The sequence below is a fragment of the Tachypleus tridentatus genome, chromosome 2 (genome assembly GCF_004210375.1).
Source record: "Tachypleus tridentatus isolate NWPU-2018 chromosome 2, ASM421037v1, whole genome shotgun sequence".
Taxonomy (NCBI): domain Eukaryota; kingdom Metazoa; phylum Arthropoda; class Merostomata; order Xiphosura; family Limulidae; genus Tachypleus; species Tachypleus tridentatus.
The window spans coordinates 101660580-101685166 of NC_134826.1; the positions used below are offsets into that span (position 1 = coordinate 101660580).

The window sequence follows — 24587 nt, forward strand, 5'->3', positions numbered from 1 at the left end:
TTTATGTTGGGAATCAAGCAATTGGGTAATTTTGTATACCACAAAAATACCTCTGGTGGTCTTAAAGAACACCCCATGTCAACAACAGGCACTGGTAGGGCCAAGTTAAATGAGTTGTTCATTTCCTGTTTCCCTGAATGAAGAGAGGTCGTCAAGAAAAAACAAATGACAGTGAGGATTCTGAAAGAGAGAAGTGTTTGCCATGCATCACAAACAGCCCAAAATGGACATAGGAGCTGATACAGATACAAGCAAGCATAGAGGTGAGATATGGAAAGAAAAAATAGGAGAGAAAGAATGGTCACCTTCTTGAGTAATTGAAGTCTCAAAAAGAAAGGACTGATCTACCTAGAGAAATAAATAAGTGCAATGATCACAGGTGAAACAGAGAATGAAGCAAGTCTTAAAAGAAAAGTGATATAATGAGCAAGAAGCCAATGGCTCAAATACAGAAAAACACATTAAAGTTCAAATCAAGCATAGGAATCAGTGAAGAAGAAATGATCAAAACAGAGTGGAAAGGACAGGAAAAGAAAACAACCAATAGCAATGGAGAAGATGAAAGGTAGTGAGTAAGGCTGTCCAATAATCAGTGGTGGTGAACACCAACAAATGATGGTCTTACAATCAAATGAAAAAGATGTGTCACAACAGAATGGCCAGGAGGAACAGAGCAGCAGATGGACCAACAATGAAAAACTCACCACTTCTACTGATAGACAAAGCCAAAGAATAACAGAAATGGTATAAGAAGGTTACACCTTCAAAGAGTCCAAGAGTTATGGACTGAACAAATCCCACATATGAAAATGAAGGATTAATACCCCTGAATGAAAAAATGATACAACATTGAAGCAAGAGCACAGAAATAGTGGGTAAAGAAAGAAATGATCAAGATACCAATCAAAGATTTAAAACAAACCAGATATGAGATCATCAACAAGGCACCACCAAGAGGACAACATGTTGCATACCCAGGTAAGGAATAGAAAGGAGAAAATAAAGAAGAAGATAGAAATGCAGATAAAAAGTGAGTCTAGTCCTGGCTGATAGCATTGACAGCAAAAGCCAAAGGTTGAAAACCTGGAAACCAGAAGAGAAGAAGACTGGAGTTGAGAGGAGAAACAGAAGTATTTATGAAGAGTGTGCCCAAATGAGGACAAACTAATAAAAAATCTAAGGGATGGAGACACTGCTCTGCAGGTGGAACATGGTCTGTCTGAGAAAGGCAACCTGCAACCAGGTTCAAAGCCCATTGCATATAAGCCCTAAAATAAGCGTGATAAAAATAAACCCAGAAAAATCTAATACCCACAAGCAAAGTCATGGAGCAGGTACCTTCATGTTGGCTAACATAAGAAACTACAGAACTGTCGGAATGGACCATGACCAACTGGTCTGCTTGAAAAGATAGGAAATTGGAACATGTCCAACAAACAGCAAGACATTTGAACTCTTTCTTGCCCAAACACCAGAATTGATATTATTGTTCAGAAATATATTCAAACCTAAGAAGGGACATCTGTGACAAAATGGAAATCCACTCAGGAAAGATTATGGTGTACCCATCATGGTACTAACACATTCTAACATCCAAAGCAATTCTTCAAGAAGAGTGGGTAGGCTCACAATATAGGAAAATGGAACCCCCAAAAAATTGCATTGGTTTGGCAGTGTCATTGGAGGAAAGATGTGTGTGTGTGCCCCAAGGGAGTGAGTAGTTCCAGAGAAATCAGAGTCACCAAAAGTGAAAGAATCTCTCACACAAGATGAAAAGGAGAAGTGCAAACCTTGGTGACCATAGATTCCATAGCTTGCAAATGAAGAGGCAAAGGCTCAACACAATTGAGATAAGAGTTGAAGAAAATACACAGATGAAATAAAGTATTTGGAAAGTTTGGCAATCCATCCCAATTAAACAACCTCCTGTTAATGAAAGTAGGTATGAGAGAAGGACACCTCCCAAAAAAGACAAGTAGAAGCCAAATATCCATATAGAAATGGAATCTCTGCCTCAGTCCATGAAGGTGGCAGAAAAATGGGAAGGACCAAGACAGTAAAAAGAATGGAATGTACTTCTCCAGAAAACCCCAAGATTAAGCATAGAAATCCTTCTACTTTTGTAGATGGAGTCATTTTGTCTCCACTATCTAAAATGTTATGCAAGTTTATGAAGTTCCTTGGATATAAGGTGGAAAGAACAGGGATAATGCAAGAGAGTGGTGAGAAAAAGACAAAGATGCAAAAATTAAGTAATAGAGAGTGAAACATAAAAAGTTTGCTTTGTATTGAAACAAAATAGATTCTAAAGAATAAGAATCTTAAAAAGGAAAGAAAGAATTACCGTATGCCAGTAAAAAAAGAATGAAAGAATAACAAGGTAAGAAGTACAAGACATCTAGGTATGGGTGTAGAGTTGTTTTTTTAAGAAAATATTCAGCATGAACCCTAATATCAGGTAAAAGAAGGAGTACAAAGCAATTTCAAGAATTGATTCCATGAAGCAAAGAACTGGAATAATTAAAGGGCATAAACAAAAGAGAAAGGAAGGAGCATATCTGAAAAATCATACCTTCATGAAAATTGGAAGATTGAGTATTTTCCTCAACCAGTAAAATGGTGCTCGAAGTAAACCCAGGTGGAAGGAGCATTTGATCAAATGCATCACCCTCCCGGTAATTCTTAAATGGAAAAGGGACATTGACCAACAGGATACAAGGAAAAGGTCCAGAGTGCATGAGGGAAACTACAACATGCTGCCCAATAGCTAAAATGATCTCAACAGTCAAGTCTTCAGAAGCCATAAGAGAAACAGATTCTAACATTTGTAAATTCATTAATTTCAAAAGCAAATTCAAAGTTACCAGTACTTGAGAATTCATTATGATATTCAATGATTTCAAAACAAAAGGTATGATAGAAATAAACTTAATTTCTTTAAAAAAAGGCAAATGGCAGTAAATTGAACACAGACTGAAAAATTAACAAGTCTGTTCAAGACAGCATTGAGGAAGAGAATGAAATTATTTTGAGTGCAACTGCTTAAAGAAGGTTACTGTGCATGAAGATTGTGTTGTCCTCCTGCAGGGCTATTGTCACATGATGATATCATCATGCACAAGTGCAGTTCAAATTAAACACATGAAATTTAGATAGGACAGTGGAAGGCTTGTTAGATGCACTGTATGTTGTCACACATATGACAAAACTGGCCTAATTAGGTGAAATTAAAATTGGGACAATATTCAATAATAAAATATGAATACATATAAAAAACAAACAAAGCATAATACAGAAACTGGTGTCAGATCAAACTAGTAGTTAGCAATTGGCACTCAACCTTAACCCATGCCTTTCTCCTCCTGCAGTTGTATTTAGATTTTGCTTTGCCTCAAATTACCACAATGGAATGAGGTTTAGTTGATCCATAAGTAAACAACCTACTATTTAAATTTGTAGAATGTAAATAACTTTAAGAAGCTAAATGATGTAGCAAAAGTAGGATAACTAATTAATTTATAAAAAAAAAAAGGTTAAAGCTAATTAACTCTTTAAGATTTAATGAACAGCAAAATTTTGAATATATCTTTAAGTTTAAAATAAAATCTTGTTTTCTTCTACAAATTCTGACTTTTTTTATTTGAGTTTGTAAACTTCATCCCCTCCATGAGGAGATTACTATTTTTTACAATAAATATTACATGTAGTGAGCTCACTAATCAATATTACAAAACTGTTCATGCAATTAACGTAAATTTGATGATATAAATATGTAAAAAGAACAGAATGATGTCTAGAAATGGTTAATAAAACAAGGTTACAACAGTTTTAACAAGAAAAAGATATAAAACATATCTATAAAGACTGATGTTTTTAGGAAAAGTTTTTTTACATTTATTTTGAGAATATTAATCTAAAGTTATGAGTCACTTGACTTGTATACATTAGTTTTCCTCCAACTTTGACATTTTCAGAATTAAAATTAATTTCAAACAGGTATTTCCTTCAAAATATTAAAAGCCTTTCCTTTTTGAATTTCTCTCATGCTGTCAGCAAACATGTGACTAAAATATTGATTGTCTTTGCCACAATGCAGAGAATGCATCTCCTCACCCACAGTTTCCACTTTCGTGTTAATATAAGGAGGATACGCGTGCATGTAAATTTTTTCCTGATGTAACCCACATTTTGTAGATGCAGTCATGTCTTAACACACTTTCCAGTCATAGGGTGATAGATGGGAATGCATTTCAGAAACAGAGTTGTAAGTAGCTATACAAAATTCATATTAACCCTATGACCTCCAGCATCATTTTTAAAATCCTTTCTTTATACATACTGTATTGCACCCAAAATTTAATTAAACCACTTTATTTTCAATATATACTAAAGAAATCAACAATATATTTAATAATTTGAATATTTATGTTATCCAACTGATAATTCCTTAACTTCAAAGGATAGCTTTAAAATAAATAAACTTCAGTTTTAATATCACAAACCACAAACTATTGAAAACTTTTACCTTAGCCATTGATACCAAATGTTATGAGTTTTAGGTATATAAACTGGCATCTACATCTGTATGTACACATAAAGTATGCATGTTTTACCTACTTGACACATGATATCCAAAGTATATAAACTGCTTTGTCTTCGAAAGAACTATAAATTTTCCACCTCTTAATAGGTACCACATGCACCTTTTATACTTTGCCTTAAGATCTAGAATGCATATGCAACTTGTAGACCCAAGTGTATATACTTGATAGAAAGAGATCATTTTACACTTTTCTCCACCAATGGTTAATTATAAATTGGCATGAAGTTTTCCTCAAAGTATGCACGTACCTGTTGTTAGTATTCTTGTCTGCTTTATCGACTATAACATTTACAGTTAGGCAACCATCAATCCACTTTCTCTCTATTGTTCAATGGCCTCTTCTGAGACTTTCATATTCAATCACTCAGAATTTTTAGAAATTATTTTTAATGAACTTGAGTTTGATATTATGTTGCCTAATTTATCTGCCACCAACCCTTAGCAACTTGTTGGTTAATCACGTTTTATTATTACTGACATTCTAATATCTGTATCTTAGAATCTTGCTCTGAATACTTTTAACAAGTTTGCTCGTGCAATTCATCCTTCATATTTACTGGGATCTACACACCTGAATGTGGACTAATCTTAGTACATTCTTCAAATGTTATATAATTTATATCACTGATTGTGAATCTTTAACCCAAATGGATTTCCTAACAGTGAATTATTCTTTGTACACTGGTTAGTTAGCACTAACCTCCATAAAGTCCATACCTCTATTGAGCATAGGTATCTAGGTATTAAAACAAAGTCCAATACCCCTTTAATAATAGAGGCCTATGAGGTCATAGAGTCATCTGTTTAAGAAAATAATAATAAAAAGTAAAACATAGTCACCTTATAATATAATACTGTTTAAACATATTTGTCTGGTTGAGATTCTTACATTTCATGTACCAATGCAGTTGACTAAAACAAAATTGCACTTCTGTGCTGATACTCTATGAAAAGGTGATACCCCTTGGAAATAGGCAGGTGATATCATCTGATTACTCATAATGTGATCTGCATGAACTTAACAAATAATATTGGTGGTGAAGAGACAGAAACTCAAGGCAAGTATGTTGAAGAGCCCAAAATTCCAACATACTGATATGAGCTATTGCTTTTTTAAGGAACAAAAGAACCATAAACATGTTGATTCTGCAAAACATGTCTCAAGTCCTTGAGAGGTACCTGTGAAAAGATGATGAGGTCAAAATCATGAGGAGGAAGAGGAAATTTTGCTGTCATAATAACAGATCTGAAGTAAAAAGCCAATAAAAAGCAAGATCCTGCTGGTGGTTATGCATAGCTGGATTCCCAAAGGGATCACTTTTTGAAGTAAGGCCATCATCCCCAAAACAGAAAGGATGTCTTCAGTGGTACGTGTGGAAAGCAAATAAACATTAGCAATGCCACTGGAAATGATACAAGTACACCTTGAACCACAATGATCCACAATTTCAAGTGTACAGGACACTGTATTAATACTAAATGAAAGTTGGGGTTGTAGATGATATACCTACGTCAGGTGGTCAAATGAATGTGTGCAAGATAATAATAAAAAAAAGAATCAGAATAAAGTAGTCAATTATATAAAAATGAAAGCTGATGTTAAAGCGATGGAAAAGCTCATCAATGCTTTAACTACTTGACAGAAAATGTTTAAATCTGAGATCAAGCCACAGAAAAGAGCAGTAAACTAAACTAATAAACTACCACCCACTCAAAATGGAAAGCACAAATCAATGTAATGACATATGAATAGAGACAGGTATAAAAGCTTACTATATACCCAATCATCCACTGAATCAGCCTTTATGAAAAATTCAGTAACACACACACATATGAATATATATATTGTAATTAGAGACTAGTTGTATGCAGGTTGATTGAGATGAGACATAACTATGAAAGGTTTCCAATCCCACTTTTCATTTGAAGTACAAATAAACTGTAATGAAAGATCTGCTGATGCTAAAGTTTCCATTCTTAAACACATTACCTCAGATGACTTCTTCAAAAGTCTGTACAGAAGAGTCTTCTAAAACAAGAAAATTAATGAGTGGTTCAAAAAGTAATAATCACCTACTTCAGCATAAAGCCACTCATAAGGGTTGAAAGGTACTGTAGAAGTAGAGGCCAATAACTGAGAAGTGCACGATGAAGATAAGGCATGAAGATAAACATTACTAATTGGTCATCTTGAAGATGAACAGAAAAAAAAACTCAGAAGCAAAACAGGATGCTAAACCCCAAGTCAATTCTTGCTGATATGCTTCTCCTGAATTGGAAAGTAGTTGAGGTGAATAATTACTCTACAAAGACAAAATGATGCTGTAGAAAAGCTCTTTCTTAGTCAGCAGAAATAATGACAATGAGTACATCACAAAACAACACATTAAACTAAAGTATCAAAAAAGCATAAGAACTACATGCTAACAGACTCTATATCAGAGGTCTATAGTTAAGCTATAAGGTAGCTACAATATTATGAATAACAGTCACGAGACTGAAACTATCTAATAATTAGTAGAAGTTCTCAGAACAGGATCTCCTCAATAACTAATCTGAAATTAGTATGATAAATGTAACACAAGTCTGTTAATATTTTACTAGATTTTAAAATCATCAGCAACAATGCTAATATCAAAAGAAGATTAAATAAAGAGTCAAGCACTGAATCATTTAACATGACACCAACATTCTCATGTGTGACAGAAATAGGTTCAAGATTTAAACAGAACATACCTAAGAGAAAAATAAAATGAAATCAGCAAAATTTTCTTCAGAATTAGGGCTAAAAATATTTTAAACAACCAGGCCTGAAAAAAAAAAGACTGATCTTTTTCAAAATCTTGAGAAAATGACAGAGGTTATTCAAACTGAGCATTCTCATAAACTTGAAATCCACCACAGATACCAGCAGATCATATGACATTAACAGCCCTAATATGTTGATTGACATTGCATAATTAAGACTTCTAAAGTTGTAGAAGTTCTGTTACTGTTAGAAATACCTGCATTATAATTATTGCTGATGTCTGAATTCATTGATTGTCAATAAGAAAAGTTGAAATATGATGAGAAAGCAGAGATTATGTATGTCCTGAATAATCAATAATAGTAATAATCTGAAATACCAGTTGAACATTTTCACAACCTTAATCAATTTAATCATAATTCTGATTAACTAATTACTTTAAATGACACTAATCAATGAAGTCAATGCTCACAAGTAAATGATGATATTAATTAGTTTAATTAAACATCCAACTCTAAACTATGATCATGGTATCTAGGAAAAATTTTTCCACATTTACCATATAAAAAATAACTTGCATATTTCATGATTATCATCTTTAGAAACACACCACCAAAATAAATTGTTTTATCCTCCAATTACACACTTGTTCTTATACAGTTCTCTACTGTAAGGTCACCATATTCTATCATTTGGGCAAGTTCATATTACTTCCTGTTATGAAACTGACTGTAAAAATCCCCCCCTAAAAAAACAACAACTGGATAACATCACCCTTTTCCTCTGCAAAATATAAATGGAACCCCATTAGCATTTTGTGAGATTAAAGGAAATGTTGATGGTATTTTCGTTTACAATTTTTCACATTAACCAACAAATTTATAGGCCAACAAGCCATTCATTGCATAAGTAGCCAGGGATCAAAATATTACACTCCCAAGGAACTTAACTTTGCTTGAGAAATTTATTTTTGTTGGCTTTCCTGATTGGGAATGCATGGTAATCAGTATTCCTTTAGTTATGACCAATAAAAGTGAATATATTACATGGATTAAATTTTTTAAAAAATGCAACTTTATATGAAGAAATGTAATCTTCCTGATAGTTTTCCTTTGAGGGAATGTAACTATATTTCATTATATTTAACCCTCACATCTTGGAAGAAAAAATGTTTAAAATGCTGATTTTAGGGGCTCCATCAGCACTTCTACAGTTAACACTCATGTATTTCTCCTCAACAAAAGGATTCACATTTACATAATTTAAAAATGCAGCATTTTCTTTGCTTCTTTCTTCCTATAAAAATATATATAACTCATTTATACTGATTTACATCATGTACAAAATTTTGACAAGAGGTAGTGATAAAAAAAACAAAAAACTTTTCATTCACCTTGTTGAGGGCTACACTCATGTACCATCTCCAATGTACTGGACCTTAGCTTTGGACTCACATGAAACTTCTTCAAGATTTCTTCATCACTCTTAATCTATTAATGTAAAAATAATTACAAATTCTTCTATTAATATTATTAAACTATTCAAATATATTTATTGTACCATATGTTTTAATACTAATAATCAAATGTAATTACTTTTCAATTGGATAAATGAAAGATAGTAAGCAAGCAAATTAACAATAACTAGCAAGAAAACGAAGTTTCAAAGTAAATCTTACATTGTTTTAGTAACACAATATAAAATCTATTCTGAAACTTCTTTTGTTGTTACTATATTATAATGAGTGAACAAATGGAAACACTAAAAAATATCAGACAATCAGCAATACATTGGAAATGTTGACTAATAAACACAATAAATCATATATATAGTTTCAACAAATATTGAAGAACATATGAAACTTGTAGAGTGATGAAAGAGTTTGAGAATACACAAATGGATAATACACACATGGCAAAAAAAAAAGAAATTGAAAAAAACATTACTTAGGACATAATTAAAAAACAGATTATTAAACTGATATATAGCACAGAAGAGTCAAGAATATGTTATTATTCTAATGTTAAAGAAAAAGGACAAGTTCAGAGTTCAAGTTCATATAGAAAACTTAGATGTAATAGACATTGAACCCAGGGATGCTGCAGTACCCCACTTGTTTTTTTTTTTGTTTTTTTACACATTTGACTTGTATGGTAACAGTAAATTATATTTGTCTTCTGGGGACATGGCCCCAGATGGCCCCTAAATTGAATTGCCTTTAGCAGAACATGAGCTGCTTTTATCAGGTCCTTATACTTTTAATCTCTTTGTAAAATCAGTATATCTAGCCAAGTACCTGCTTTGTAATTTCTTCCCACACCGAGCAATGAACTACTATCATCACTTGTCTAGACTTGGGGAACAGCAATAACTGGAATAATTTTGAAATACCTGGATACAGTTTATTTAACAGTGATAAGACATTTTAAAAGGTGTTAATTTCTATGATAATCAGCAACTGTCACTGGCTACATGATTAGAAAAATGCTATCAGTGAGATCAGTAGTATTACTTACTAATAAAGAAAGATGATTACTGAAATTTGGTGATAATTTAATCATCAGCTGAAATATTAAAATGCAATATAACCTGGAACACTAAATTCAATTTATTGATTATTTTACATGACACTAATCAATGCACTTAATGCTCATTGATAATCAGATAACTAATTGTGCTGATTGATGAACTTAATTGCTCAGCTGTAATTACAAAAACAATAATAATAAAAAGAAGAATACCATTAGGAAGAGATACTTCTTGAAATGATTCAGGATGATTTTCAATTCCTCATGGTTAGAAAGCCAAATGGATGGTATGTCATTTTAAAGTTCACCTCCAATTAGAATGTGATAAGAAGTGGGAAACATTAGAGAAACAGTCATCACTGTATAAGTGGATTTGCAATTTTTGTGGATATTTAAACCAAAAACTAAATTCTGGCTCCTAATGTAGAAGAAAATCTGGGATAAATATCATAAGTTTAAAAAAAACTGGCAGGATAGAAAAGTTACAGAACCATTTAAGAGCTACAGGGATGGTTAAAAACAAAATTAGTTATTAAGGAATGGGCTAATGAAAAACAACTTATTGATCACATCAGAATTTTTTTAAAGTATATTACAAGCAAGTAAATTGCTGAAATGTTGATTGATAGTGTTTTTTGTTGAAGAAAAATTGAGATAGCCATGTTTTTAAATTATTTCTTCACTTCTCTGTTCACAAAAAGGGGGTATTGAATACCAATATTTCTTTATTTAAACTTTCTGTGGAGTACCTCAGGGTTCAGTGCTAAGATCTTTTCTCTTTTTCATTTACAATGACATAGATGAAGGAATCTATACAAATATAATGGTACTGTCTTTTGTATGACTAATGAACTACTTTGCAGGATTTAGATGGATCTTCACTAAATTGGTATGGATGTTCATTAGGTCCATGCAGAGGGGATAGATACAAACTTCCAAGTTTTAACTTTTACCACTACTTCACCTATGGACGTCAATTGATCTAAGGGAAGAAACAAATTTTCAGTTTTTATTCTGCAGATTGTATTGGTGTTTTTTACCACTATTTCAACCCCTGTAGATGAATTTTCACCAAATTGAAGGTTTATTAGGTCCATGTGGAGACGTGCAAATTTGCAGTTTCATATCTTGTGTTTTGCAGTTTTATGTGCATTTTTTATAATAACATATAAGGGAAGCAACTATTCATATCCTAAGATAACCTTTTATTAATCATGAAATTTCATTACTTCCATCCAGGAGATGGGTACCCCAGCTAGTAATGAACAAATTATTTTAATTTGCTGGTAATATCAAGGTCTTTTTATCCATGTCTGTAAGATACTACTGCTTTACAAAAACATCTGAATTACTTGGTGAGTTTGGGAAATAAAAGGCAGATAATTTTTTTAACTACAACAGATGCAAGAAAATGCATGTGAGCTATTATAATTTAAAATAAGTTTATTTCTGATGGAAATAACCTTAAAAGTATTATGGCAGAAGAGAATCTTGGTGTTCTGTTTGATTAGTCTTTAAGACATCCAAGCACCATATTGTTATTGGTAGTATGGCAAATATTATTTCAGGTTGCATCAACACAAATATCAAATACAAGTTTATAGATGTTATAATTTCCTCATATAGGTCATTAACTATGCCACAGTTGGTGTACTGCATTTAGTGATTCATTTTTTTATAGTATCTTAAAAACAATGGGACAAGAAAACAAGTTTAGAATTTGGAAAAAAATAAGCCAAGTACAAGTTAACCCCACTGCCACAGGTAAGGAGAGGTCAGGGGGCATGTTTGTAGACTTACATTCAAAATTTCATTAAACCATTTTTTTATGAATGTATTCAATAAATATGGTACCTAACTATAGTTTATAATTCAAATTAGAGTATTATAACATAATTTAATTTCTTATTTTAAAACTAAATATAAAGATTGCTAAATGTTGATTTTTGTGCATCACTGTTGTCTTCTGATTTCTTTCAGATTACATATTATAATGCCCACAATATATCTATAGTTTCTTATGAATTACAAGCTCAAATTACTAATACTGAACCTTCTACCTTTTGCGTTTGCTGAGATACCATGTTCAGCAAATCCACTACAGTGGCTCCTCCTCCCTCTTTTTTTTTTTTTTTTGGAATATGTATTCACCTACAACTACTTCTCTCACTTACATGTTTATAACTAATCAAAAGTGCTCATTTTGAGCTACATATTTCTGCTAGTCTTTATTGTGTTTATGGAAGTAAAGCCATGCTTTCCACTGCAAGTTTGAAGAATGATGTCAAAGCAAGACACTGATTAAAAATGAGATTTTTAGACTCAAATACAACTTTGTTAGAAAGCCTGATAAATTACAGTGAAATTTTGTGGAAGGAGTAATTTATAATTTTTTTCCAAAAAATTCAAAAATGCACATGTAAAACTAATAATAAAAATATTTTTTAGATCTTGTACATGCAGAATCAAGTAAACAATAACTAAGTAAACTAGTAGTTACAATATCACATTAAATTTTAGTTAATAATTATCTTTATATTGCAATTTTTAGATTTCTCTGAAGATGGAATACGTGTATTCCAAAATATCGGAAATTTGAAAATCTTCAGGTAAATAAAAGTATTTTTAGTCTGAAAATCAAAATTACTTTCCACATTATATAGTCAAAATAATAAAAGAAAAAACATTTCACAAGCACATCTTTAATTAAAAGATCTTAGTACTTAAATATAAAAATCTAACATTTTTTTGTAAAAGTGCCTTGCAACATTGATTGGTAGCCTGTGAAATTTCATGAAGATACACATATGTTATCAAAAGTTATAATATGATTGCTCTCCTTTGGTGGACACAAGCCATGGTCAAAGAAATAAAAGTTTTATTTTCAAAAGTGTGATTAAATTGGAATATTATTAGTTATTGTCAGTAACAGGTGCCCAGCTCCTTACAGAAGATTAAGATGGGAATTAACAAACTGGTAACTAAAAAAGTGGGCTTAAAATCATATATTTCATGTAGGTTTTATCTCAACAAGCAGACTCAATATATATATCACTGATGACACTACTGTAAACTTTTAAAAAAATCTTAAAAACATTCAAAAGTTCCTCTAAATGGCATTTTATGCATCAGTTACAAAATAGATGGATCAAAAGTTAGCATTTTACCTACCTGAAAATGTATTATAAATAAACATTTTTTCACATAAAAAGTTATCTTCTCCATGAGTCTGTCTGCCTTAGAGATTTTTATGCCATTAGCCTTTAAAAAAATACCTAATTAAACTGGTAGGAGGAGACCACAATCTTGTAACATGCTTGTCTCAACTTAATTGAACCAATGCAGACTGAAGGAGGAGGGCTTAGTATTGTAAGAAATGCTTTTGGCATGTTAATATAATTATATGAAGGGTGACATGCATGACACTGACTGTGTCACCACTGCCCAACTCCCTATTGATTGGCACCCTTTGTTCTAGCCACAGCTTTCTGCTCCCAATCAGTGAGGGTTCTCCATGTTTCTTCACCCCAGCAGCTAGGAACTGATAAGTGGTAAATGTTTCTCATGCTCCACATAAATAAAAAAGCAGGAAAATTCAAGATGGAGAGACTGATGACATCCAGATCTCCATCAGACTTGTTTCATCCAAAACAGTCTTTTACTGGAGACAGTACAACAGGTTACCATGTAAACTTATTTTTAAAAAGCCAGCAAGCAAGAGTTACAAAAGCAGGAAGACCATTTACTGGTCTGTTTTTTTTCCATGATAGTACATAGAACAAGTATGATCAAGATTTTACAGTTGCTAGATATCAAAAATACTACAAGGATACCTAAAGTGGTCTTTTGAAACACTTGATCTAAACAGTGAGCAAGAGCAGATGTCATGAGCTCAATGCAGAATCTAACAGAATCCTGAAAGCAAATGCCACAAACCAAAATGGAATGTACTCATATACCTAAAAGACAGTGGGTTGACAATAAGATGGCAAACAGAAGCAGGAGATAAGACAGCCAGATGGTGAAAAGAATGGGTGATGAAGTGATGTGAGGTAGTCACATGCCAGCTTGAAAAAATTAATCTAGCAGCTATTGGAAACAAACAGTAAGAGAATGAGAGAGGTAACAAATATGATGGCATGAAATGCAGACTATCTGTAAACAACTACACCCACCGAGGTAAAGACCATACAAAAAAAATTGGTGGACCCTACCTAAGTGGAAGATTTGTTCCTGGAGAAACAAAAATCCCAGGGAATGTAAAGTTGAAGGTGGAAATTCCAAAAAATGTAAGATACAAGCAGCATAAACAGAACAAAATGTCTGTCCAAGTCCCAACAATCACAGAAGAGTGAAATAAAAGAAAGGAAGAAGTCTCCTACCCAAGCAGCTGAAGACTTATGGGAGCAGGAGTAATCTAGATAAATAAGAATACAAGAAAAATGGAAAAGGGTACAGAATGTTTCACTAGCATAAAGATCTGAATGACAGTAACCACAGGTGAGAGTGAGAAGAATTTTTCTGAAGAGAATACTGTTAGAAGTTACAAGTGGCAAATGTATTCTAAAGATGGCTGATATGAGAATTAAAACTTCAATTATACTAAAGTACAGAACAACAGTTCAACCTTCTTAGGTCATCTTCAGATTAACAATAACCAGCAATGATGGAAACAGCTGAATTATTTCAAACAAATGCATAAAAGAAAGGGAGATGTCTGATGGTAGAATGATCATGAGGAAGGTGGCAACGAATGAACTTTCACTGAGAGCTATATACCTCCCACAAATAGATGGCCCAGCTGATAGGATACCAAGAACAGGAAAGAAAATGAACACCAGATTTTAAAGTCTGATCCAATTGGCAATAGGCTGAACAACTCCAAACATGAAGTGGGAATGACAAGATCTTTTGATTGAAAGATGTTGAAGCAACATTGTATAGTTAGCATGGGAAGTGAAGGTTACATTGTCAAGTAGCACAGAAGATGGAATAAAAATTATGTCAGCTTGAAGGACAGTACAAGATAAAGAGTGTCATTAGTCAAGGTCAAAACCCATGGTAAAACACAAAAAGGTGATGACCATTATAAGCAAAGTATAATACCAGAACTAGCAACATCCATGGATGAGGAATAGAGAAAAGATGATCAGAAGAAAGGAAACATGAAATTTGGTTGGTTCATTTGGTGTTTTATGGCAAAAAGCAGCTAGACTATCTTCACTAAACATCCAGTAAAAAGTTAAAATTAAATTTAGTAAAATTCATAAAAAGAAATTTAGGTGAAACAAAGTTTTAAAAAACATAAATAGCATAAAACCAATGTATACATCTAGTCTTCAATGTTATGAGAAAAATACAGTAATACAAGTTGTAAAGGACTTTCTGTGGCATAATTGTAATTATCATAACTCGCCAGGAAGACTAACGGGTAAGTACAAAAATCACCCTCAGTCCCCCAAAGTTGGCCTTTCCAGTCCTGGTTCCAAGTTATTTGACATTATGGCCATTTCCAAAAAGTAAAGCAATAAAAGTTTTAAAAGACTCATAGCAAAATTTTAATAATAACTTGCCAGGATGACTAACAGGTAGTCAAACAGCAGCATCAGTCACCTGAAGTTGGCCTTTCCAGTCCTGGTTTCAAGTTATTTGATGTTATGACCATTTTCTAATTTCAAATCAAACTAGATGGACTGTGATTCTTAAAAGTAAATCACATTAAAAAAAGGTCTAATGTATAAATTAAAAAACTTAAATGGCATTAAAAAGATTAATGGCCTTTAAAAAACTAAAAACATTTCCAAGGTGGACAATGTCATCATCACCAATAACACTGTCTAATGTTATGACAAACCTTGGGACAGAACATGTTTAAAATGGTGCCATCCTTGAGAGTCGTAATGACAGCAAGAAAGTAAAATGTGACTTATTGTGACCTGAGTGTTACACAGACTACACATTGGTGCATCAGTTCAAGATAAAAAAAATGATGAAATAAAAAACTGTGACCAATGCAGTCTAGTTAGAACAACTTCCTCTTTCTGATCCCTACAGATGCAAAATGGCCAAAGTCCAATATAGGGTTTTTATTTGGAAAAGCTTGTTTTCTTGTTGCTCACTCCAAGTTAACTGTCAGCTGGCACAAAGACAAGCCTTGAATACAAGGCCATAGTCCATGCATGGGACAGGCACAGTGGTGATAGTGCCAGAGCAGATAGATTTAGCTGCAGTATCGGCGAGCTCATTCCTGCAAATACCAACATGACCCGGCATTCAGAAAAATTGGATGGAAGTAGATGTTAAAGAGACATGGGCCAATCAGTTTTGAAAATCTGTGAGAACAGAGTGTGAACTGACATGAAGTAATTCCAGGGCCAGTAGAGAACTAAGCAAGTCAGTATAAATAGTGCAGTTTGAGTACTGCTTAGTTTCTATGTGGTCCAATGCAAGAGAAATGGCATACAGTTCAGCAGTGAACACAGAAGCTGTAGAGGGGATTCTGTGAGCAACCACTGAACCACAACAAACCATGGCAGAGCCTACATAGTTACCTGATTTTGAACCATCTGTATAAATAGGAATAGCAAATAACAGAGTATTTCCAATCGTGAGTGTCTGCTTTTCTCAGATGACTTAAAGATAGATCACATTTGAGGACTGTAAGAAGCCATGGTGGAATGAGCTGACCAGTTGATACAGCAATGTTATCCAAGGACAGACCCAATTCATCCCACTGCACCTGGATACAAAGGCCAAAAGGAGCAATAGCAGATCTAGAGATTTGGCAAGGCAATAATGAGTGGAGCCTCCAAGAATGAACCCCCATGGAAAACTAAAGGAGAAAAGACCATCTGTGAGCAAAACATAGTCCAGTCAAGAAAGGCAGTCCTTATCCCAATTCAAAGCACATAGTATATGGCAGGTGCAAAAATCAACCTGTTGAGAATGCCCAATAAGAAAGATCTAGAGGGTGAAAGCAAGGGGATTCTGGATTGAATTTCACCATGGATATTAATTTAGGAATCTCTGAAATGAAATGTAACAAAATGAACCACTAGAAGTGGTAATAATTGTATCATGGTGACAATATGCTGAAAGTTTGATTGCACAAATATGGAGAAAGGATTTGTCCTAGGTCTATTTGGCAGATGTAGAACTCCCATCAACAAATTCTCTCTTACAACTTGGGGGGAACATAGCTGAAGAGATGTAGATCTGTTTTAGCTGAATGTAACAGAACACAGATGGAGATATAGATTGGTCTAGCCACCCATACAGGTGATACAGGAGAACCACTCAGGCCAAAGAATCAAACAAGGGTGGGAACAACATACTGAAGCAATGATTTCTAAACAGGCAGCCTCAGCTTGTGATGTAATAAAATAAGGATTAACACAAAACTTCAAGGCAAAGAAATTGGCTAGGTAAAGGGCAAATAGAAGAAGAGAATGAAGCTGAATTTGGGATTATTGAGTATCCCTTCCCTTCCCAAGGTGGAGTGCCTCAGACGTAAGGGATACAGGGGAGAGGCAAAGAAATGTGGTAAAAAGATCAGGGAAAACCAGAAGTATTAGGCACTGGAAGATAAAACCAATACCAAACAGTCCATATTTCTCAAACAGGCAAGGATAACAAACATGAGAATTGTGAAATGGGATGCAGAATGACTAAATCAAGAACAAAAACAGCAGATAAATTATATTAAAAAAAATTGTCCAGAAATAGTAAACAAAATGGATTAGGGTTGGAAGTAAAAACTAGGGGATAAGAAAAATTATGCATACCTGAGAAAACAAGTCCCAATATGTGAGAAAGTTTTTAAAGTTTCTTTACTACAGGGAGAGAAGTTCCCAAAGTCTGACCAAGTGAAGGAACAATCAAATTCATCCTCCTCATTCTCCACAAATAAGTGGAAGGAATACCTGAAGAAGAGACAGTAAATTACAGTCTTGGCTGCATGAGAAAAACTACTACCTTGATCACAATGGCACAAAAAACATGCTTCATTGAGTCATACTTTTGTTACATAACCTGTGTGAGGAAATTAGTCATTCACACATATATGAGAAGACATTACATGAAGAAAGAAAATGGAAGCAACTTCCATAAACAGCACAAATCTCACTAAATTAACAAAGAAAAACATGTTTGATATGTTCAGTGCCAAGGGAAAAAAATGAAAATTCACAAATACAAAAGCACAGAGGAAGTTAGTGTGCAAATAAATTGAGTGATTATTCTATTCATGGAGGGAATTTCCTGTATAATAATGGCATGATGCAGTAGCACAATTCACAAGAAAACTCATGAGATGAGATGGAGTTGCCTAAAGACTAGTGGCATGCAAATCTCCAAGACAAAACACAGAAAATCATAACCTCAGAAAGGAAAATTATTAATGGTGGTATTAACACCAGAAAGATTTAAGTTATCATAAATTGTTTTAGTCTTAGTTCTTTTTTGGAATTAGTGTTCTTGAACTAAACAAAATAAACAAGTGGTTCCAGAAATATCAACATTATATAAATATTACTTTATACTAACCTCAAGTTCAATACTAGTTGCTGTTTCAGGAATGACAGCAAAATTATGTAACAAAACAGTTTCAGTTGGAAGAAGAGGAAACAAGCTGCTTCCAATAACATTTAAAGGAAAAGTAACTTCTGACACAGAAGTAGAATTAATCTGTATATTAGTGCTTCCATTACTAGTAACTTTCTCCACTGACTCAACTGCATTTTGATTCTCTACTTCTACATTTCTACATGCAGACATAACTGTGCTCTGATATATCTCATTATTTTGAAAAGCAACATTATGATGATGTTCTTTCTCAGAACTGGCTACTGTTAGATCTTCCTTTGCAGTATTGTTATCAAACAGCTTTAAGCAGTCATAACTTTTTCTCTCCAATGTATTATCATAATGAGAAAATTCTTTACTTGTTTCCTTTTCATCTTCTCTTGCATCTTTAAGTGATGGTTCATTAGAGAAAGTCCTACTCAAATCTAATACTTTTGATTTAGAACAGAGAGAAGCGGCATGATCTGAAAGGGAAGAGACCAAATACTGTTCTCCTTCTTCTGACATATGTCCTAAGCTTTGGCACTTTTCTGACTCTCCACCTATAACACTTGTTGATACATTTCCAGAAATACATGGGAAACTATTACTATGTAAGAAAGGAGAATCACACAATCGTTCCAAATTAACATTTATGCTTTGATCTTTTCTTAAGTTAATTGTTTTTTCAATTGAGATATGAAATCTAGATAAACTGACATCTTTTTTTAAATCTGGATGCATGTCATTACTTTCCTGTATTGCAAATAATTCTGTAGGACTTGAAGCTTTAGTAATCTCTCGAACAGAAACCATATGGTCATCAAGTTCCAGAGCCTCATCCGGAGTTTGAAAAATGTGTGTACTGTGATATTTAACATCTGTGCAAGACTGTGAATCTTTCACCATTTTTGGTTCATTCTCCATTCTGAATTCCAGAACATCATCAGGATTGCTTGTGACTACATACTGAATACCAGCTCCCAAAGAAGATTTTACTAGATGGCTTGAACTTGGGACTAGAATAACTGGTGAAAATCTTACTCCACTCTTGATAGTAGTAGAACATAATGTTTGTTGTTGGCCTTCAGCTAATGAAACTTCTGTCATCTTACTGTTTAAATTGCCAATGTGCGAGTTGGCTAACAGAAACTGAGTGATAAACTATTGAATTCCAGCTGAAATATGGAGAAATCAAATTATATTAGAAAAATAACTTAACTAATAAAAGCATTATTAAAAAAAATACTTCTCTATAAATACTGAAATACATGTTCAACAATACGTGTCAAAAATTTGTATGTCTGCTAAGTATTTTATTTTTGGCATAAACACCCAATACGATGATATAATTGAAAAGTGGTACAGAAATAAATGTGAATTATTCATAACGAACACATCAAAAACATGTGAATAGCAGAATACCAAAAATCAATGTATTATTCATGTGATTATAATATAATTTTTCTAATTATCTCTAACAGATTGATATGAATATGAATATAACCATTAATTTAAAATTATAATGTTCATGTATGAAATACTACTTTTAAACAAATACAATAAACATTTAATGACAGAATAAAACTAAAAACCACTATAGCCTTCAGTACAGTATTACTGTTGGTAATTATCACACTTTAAAACAGACAAGTACTCCAAGTTTATCTAATTTTATCTTAAATCACTAAACATACAAACACCTTATGAGGTGATATTCCTTCATTTCTTTCAACCATTATTATATTTATATTTAAAATACATTTTCCTCTATGGTTAGACTTTAGTTGAGTTATTTCTCAAGTTTGTTTATATACAATGGCAACCACCTTGTTAAGACTTACACTTAGCAGTGCTGATGTTTATCATACCAGGTAGAGTTATACAAGTTAAATGACTGGCATATGTAAATAACACTTGCTATGGTCTTATGTAAATTAGTCTGTCACTCTACATAAATAAGTCAGTCAGGTGTTTCATCAACAATCAATAACCATCCCGCAAAAAATCGTATTCTCATAATCTTGTAGCAAATAAAAGAATGCATAAAACTGCACAAGCTAATTGCTCAAAAATCTGTAGTTTTAAGTTAGATGTTGTATGAAACTCAAGAATTGTGAGTTATGATGAATTACAGTTTGTAAGTGTTGTATTATTAAACATATTTTGCAATAATTTATAAAGTTAGATTTTTCTTTTCTGGCTTTATTACTCCTATTTCATGTGTTGAGATTATACTATTGATTCAGTCTGAAGCTCAGTTGTGCTTCTATGAGCAACTATGAAAATTCTAATAAATTTTCTTTTTTCTTTTTAAATTCTAGTACTTAAAACTTCAATTATACTACATTTTAAATGGAACTTTTAAATGTTTGCTTACAACTTCGCTTATTAGCATTTACTACTACAACTAGAACAAGCAAATAGTAGTATTAATAATAGCTTTTATTCATATAATTAGTATTACATCATTGTCATGTCAAACACCAAATCATGACCTGAATTACTGTCAAACTGCTAAACTTAGTTACTCTTTAGTAGTACTGTTGTCTCATTGTATTAATGTTTGAACTGAAATTGAGAATTAATTATTAAAACTAAACAATAACCATTCTTTTGAATACTTTCACAACACAAATCTTACCTGCGTCTGGACTCAGGTTCAAGTTTTAAGTCCAACTATTACTGAACTGGCCAAAACATAAAAGTAGTGTACATCGTTAGCACACATAACGTCCATCCTATCTATCTTCGCCACTTTTGCAAAATGAACTTGCACCTTATAAAAGTATTGTACTCAGTTAAGACACTAATATTAACAGCTGAATAAAGTTCGGCCTATGAGTACAAAATGCCTACAATTAAACTTGTATAACTTATCATCCATAGACGAGACTGACCTACACTCGGATACTTTACACTGAATATAGAAACCAAAATTACTCAAACTTCATTAATGTATACACACTGGATAATAATCCTAGTAAGTTTACGACAGGTCGACACATATTTATAAATTTTTAAAAGATAACAAATAATCTACACAAAAATCCTTTCTTTCTTTTTTCTTTTAAAACATGATATGGATTTAATTTAAGGTGAAGAGCTGGTAAACTTCATTATCAGTATGTCAACTCCTCCCAACGGTGGTATTCAGGTATGTCTTATTTCCCTTCGCCCCGCTTGTGGGATTTCTTTGAACCAACATTGCCAGTTAGTTTATTGCGACGAGAGTTATTAATTATACTTATTTCATTGCTAAAGTAAACAAATTTATTTGTTTTTTTGTTTTTGAATTTCGCGCAAAGCTACTCGAGGGCTATCTGCGCTAGCCGTCCTTAATTTTGCAGTGTAAGACTAGAAGGAAGGCAGCTAGTCATCACCACCCACTGTCAACACTTGAGCTACTTTTTTACCAACGAATAGTGGGTTGACCGCCACATTATAAAGTCTCCAATGCTAAAACAGCGAGCATGTTTAGTGCGAAGGGGATTCTAACCCACAATAAGTCAAATTGACAACAGAGAAACTGTATTGTAGTTTGTGGTATATATGTGGCAATACGTTATAACATGAACTGGCAAAATCAAATTGAAAAATAGTTTTGATGGGGCTAGTAGATCTATTACGCGAACAGTTCATGATCACTTACTCAACTAACATGCCGCTGTTTCTAATGAAGAGAGTATCAAAAGACGCGGACTAGATTACCAAGCTGGCAGAGCCATATATGGAAACCCATAGAGGAAGTATGACTGGCAAGTTCAAGAATAACCAATTAACTTTGAAACAAGGGACAGTTGAGCGGAAAGAGGATATCGTCAAAGATGACAAGAACTCAATAGACAAATGGAGAAGATATGCTACGCTTGCTATAAAATGGGGCATTTTGTGAGTGAGTGCAAGTCTATCACCAAAAAGCAACAGCAGAAACCTCAACATAAAGTAGTTGGAACAAGAAAAAAGAAAAGAGTGACTAACACCATAAATACTGCTGCCAGAAGAAATAGAATAGAAACAACTCATAAGATTAACCATAAGATGAAAGGGGTATTTCCATTTTTAAAGAGTGCATGATTAATGGTTATCTTAAGGTATCAAATGGATCAGTAGTGTCAGTATCGATTGCAGCATTTGATAAACATCAAGAGATGCCAACAAATCATAACATGCCAATAGGTGAAATCTATGAAGACAAGAAAAGGAGGGCCCTACGAAACTGTGAGTGCAATAGATCAGATAACACTCAAAGTTTGGCTATGTGTACAGATTGATTGGACAGTGATAAAGTTTCTGAAAGCAAAAAATCAATAATTGTTTAATTACTTTATTTTTCTTAACATACATCTAGTACCAACAGCCTAAATTCTCAAGGGATGAAACGTCTATTATAAGTGTACGTCTATTTGTGTTAATGCTAAACAATAATTACATTAATGTGGCATATTCGAATAAATAATTCTCTATTTATGTTATTTTATTTTCCTTAGCAGACATCTAATAAATCTTTTAGAACAGGTGTATTCAATATAAAAAAAATCTTCATCAAGCCATATAAGAAAATATAATGCAAAGTGTCTGATGTTTAATGTATTTAAAGAAGACTCATACGGGTAGCTTTTCATAAACTTCCTTAATTCATTTGTCGATAATGTATAGAATATAGTGTACAAGACCACACATTATTTAAAATCCAGAGATAAGGTCAGAGTCAATATATTCTCTACACAGTTAGATAAACTTATTATGACCTGATTAAAGAAAATGATGTGTTTCTACCTCATATGGTTCTGTCAAATATCAAAAATATTTACAAGAGTAAAAAAGGTTTAAAGCTAGGTGAATTATTTAAGATACAGGTCACAAATTTACAAATGCCTGTGGGTTATGGTGGTTGCAAGATAACTAATATTAAGGATGATCGTTAGAAAAATAGTCAGTGTTAATAATAAAGAACACAGCTTATGTCTCTTGTGCTGATGCTATCATTGTAGGTTTGACTCGTAATCTTAAGGTCGCGGGCTCGAATCCCCGTCACGCCAAACATGCTCACCCTTTCAGCCGTGGGGGCATTGTAATGTGACTGTCAACCCCATTATTCGTTGGTAAAAGAGTAGTCCAAGAATTGACGGTGGGTGGTGATTACTAGCTGCCTTCCTTGTAGTCTTACACTGCTACATTAGGGATGAATCGCGCCGATAGCCATCGTGTAACTTTGCGCGAAATTCAAATAAACTCAAACCACATCTTAGAAGACCACCTAATTATAAACATGTTAGTAATCAACAACTATCATTTCTTACATGCATGGTTAGTGAGCTCCAACATTGATTTAACCTTTAAAAATAAGAAATAAGAGATAATAATATTTGAAAGCCACCTAAAAGTTCAAACATGTGTTGTATTTTTAGATAATTTCAATAAACAGATATAAAACATACCATCTATTAAAGAAAACATTTACCTTTGGTTTCATCACAACCACTTTGATATCATAACATCAATGAAGAGTTTTCTTAGTGTCCAAAATTACTGTTCAAATTTCAACAAGAGGTTTAGCCACTTAGCTTAAATAAATATTATTGTGCATGTTATTGTAGCGTTTGTTACAATAATAACTGAAATCGATCAATCTCTGAGTTGCGGTGATTCTAACAAATTTTGTAAACCAACAGAATGTTACAACAAACATAAAACTAAAAAGGAAAAACAGACATGATCATCGTGAGACATATTTTTCAATGTAAAATGTGTTTCATTGTCATCAACAGGACAGAATGTTGTACTGAATTCTATAGCTGTGTCAAAAAATGTTGTGCAGGATGTAAAAATTTGTCAAACCCCTATGCATCTATGATTGCTCCATTCAAAACACATTGAAAAATTGTTTGTTTTTTATTTTGAGACTGACCAAGAGATGGGAACTCATAAAGTGAATTACTGCATGGTTCATGATTTTAGTAGTAAAGTGACATTATTTAAATGATACAATGCAGGTAATGAGTTTTGTGAGTTCTTATTTTCTGAGTAACATAAGAATTAAACAGTCATAGCTCATAACATGAAAGGATTTGACAATCATTTGATTTTAATTCATGTTATCCATCAAGGATAAAATCTGACATTATAGTTAATGGTGGAAAGA

The 24587-nt window shown here is 33.0% G+C and overlaps 1 protein-coding gene across 11 annotated transcripts in view; it reads right to left on the reverse strand.

Annotated features, from left to right (window-relative positions):
* The window catches only part of LOC143244706 (uncharacterized), a 90437-nt gene extending 68835 nt beyond the window's left edge, over positions 1 to 21602 (reverse strand). For 7 of the 11 annotated variants that reach the window (XR_013025283.1, XM_076489830.1, XM_076489827.1 and 4 more), the window contains exons 1-3: positions 21087 to 21601; positions 18425 to 19620; positions 8746 to 8842 (exon numbers count right to left, since the gene is read on the reverse strand). Coding sequence is in view for 9 of the 11 variants with exons in the window: in XM_076489830.1 (XP_076345945.1) it covers positions 8746 to 8842; positions 18425 to 19552 (1225 nt within the window). In the remaining 2 variants the exon portion in view is untranslated. Of the gene's footprint in view, positions 1 to 8745; positions 8843 to 18424; positions 19621 to 21086 lie in introns of all 11 variants that reach the window. The other 4 variants (XM_076489826.1, XM_076489832.1, XM_076489835.1 and 1 more) reach the window with 2 other exon arrangements.
* Between the last annotated feature and the right edge of the window lie 2985 nt (positions 21603 to 24587).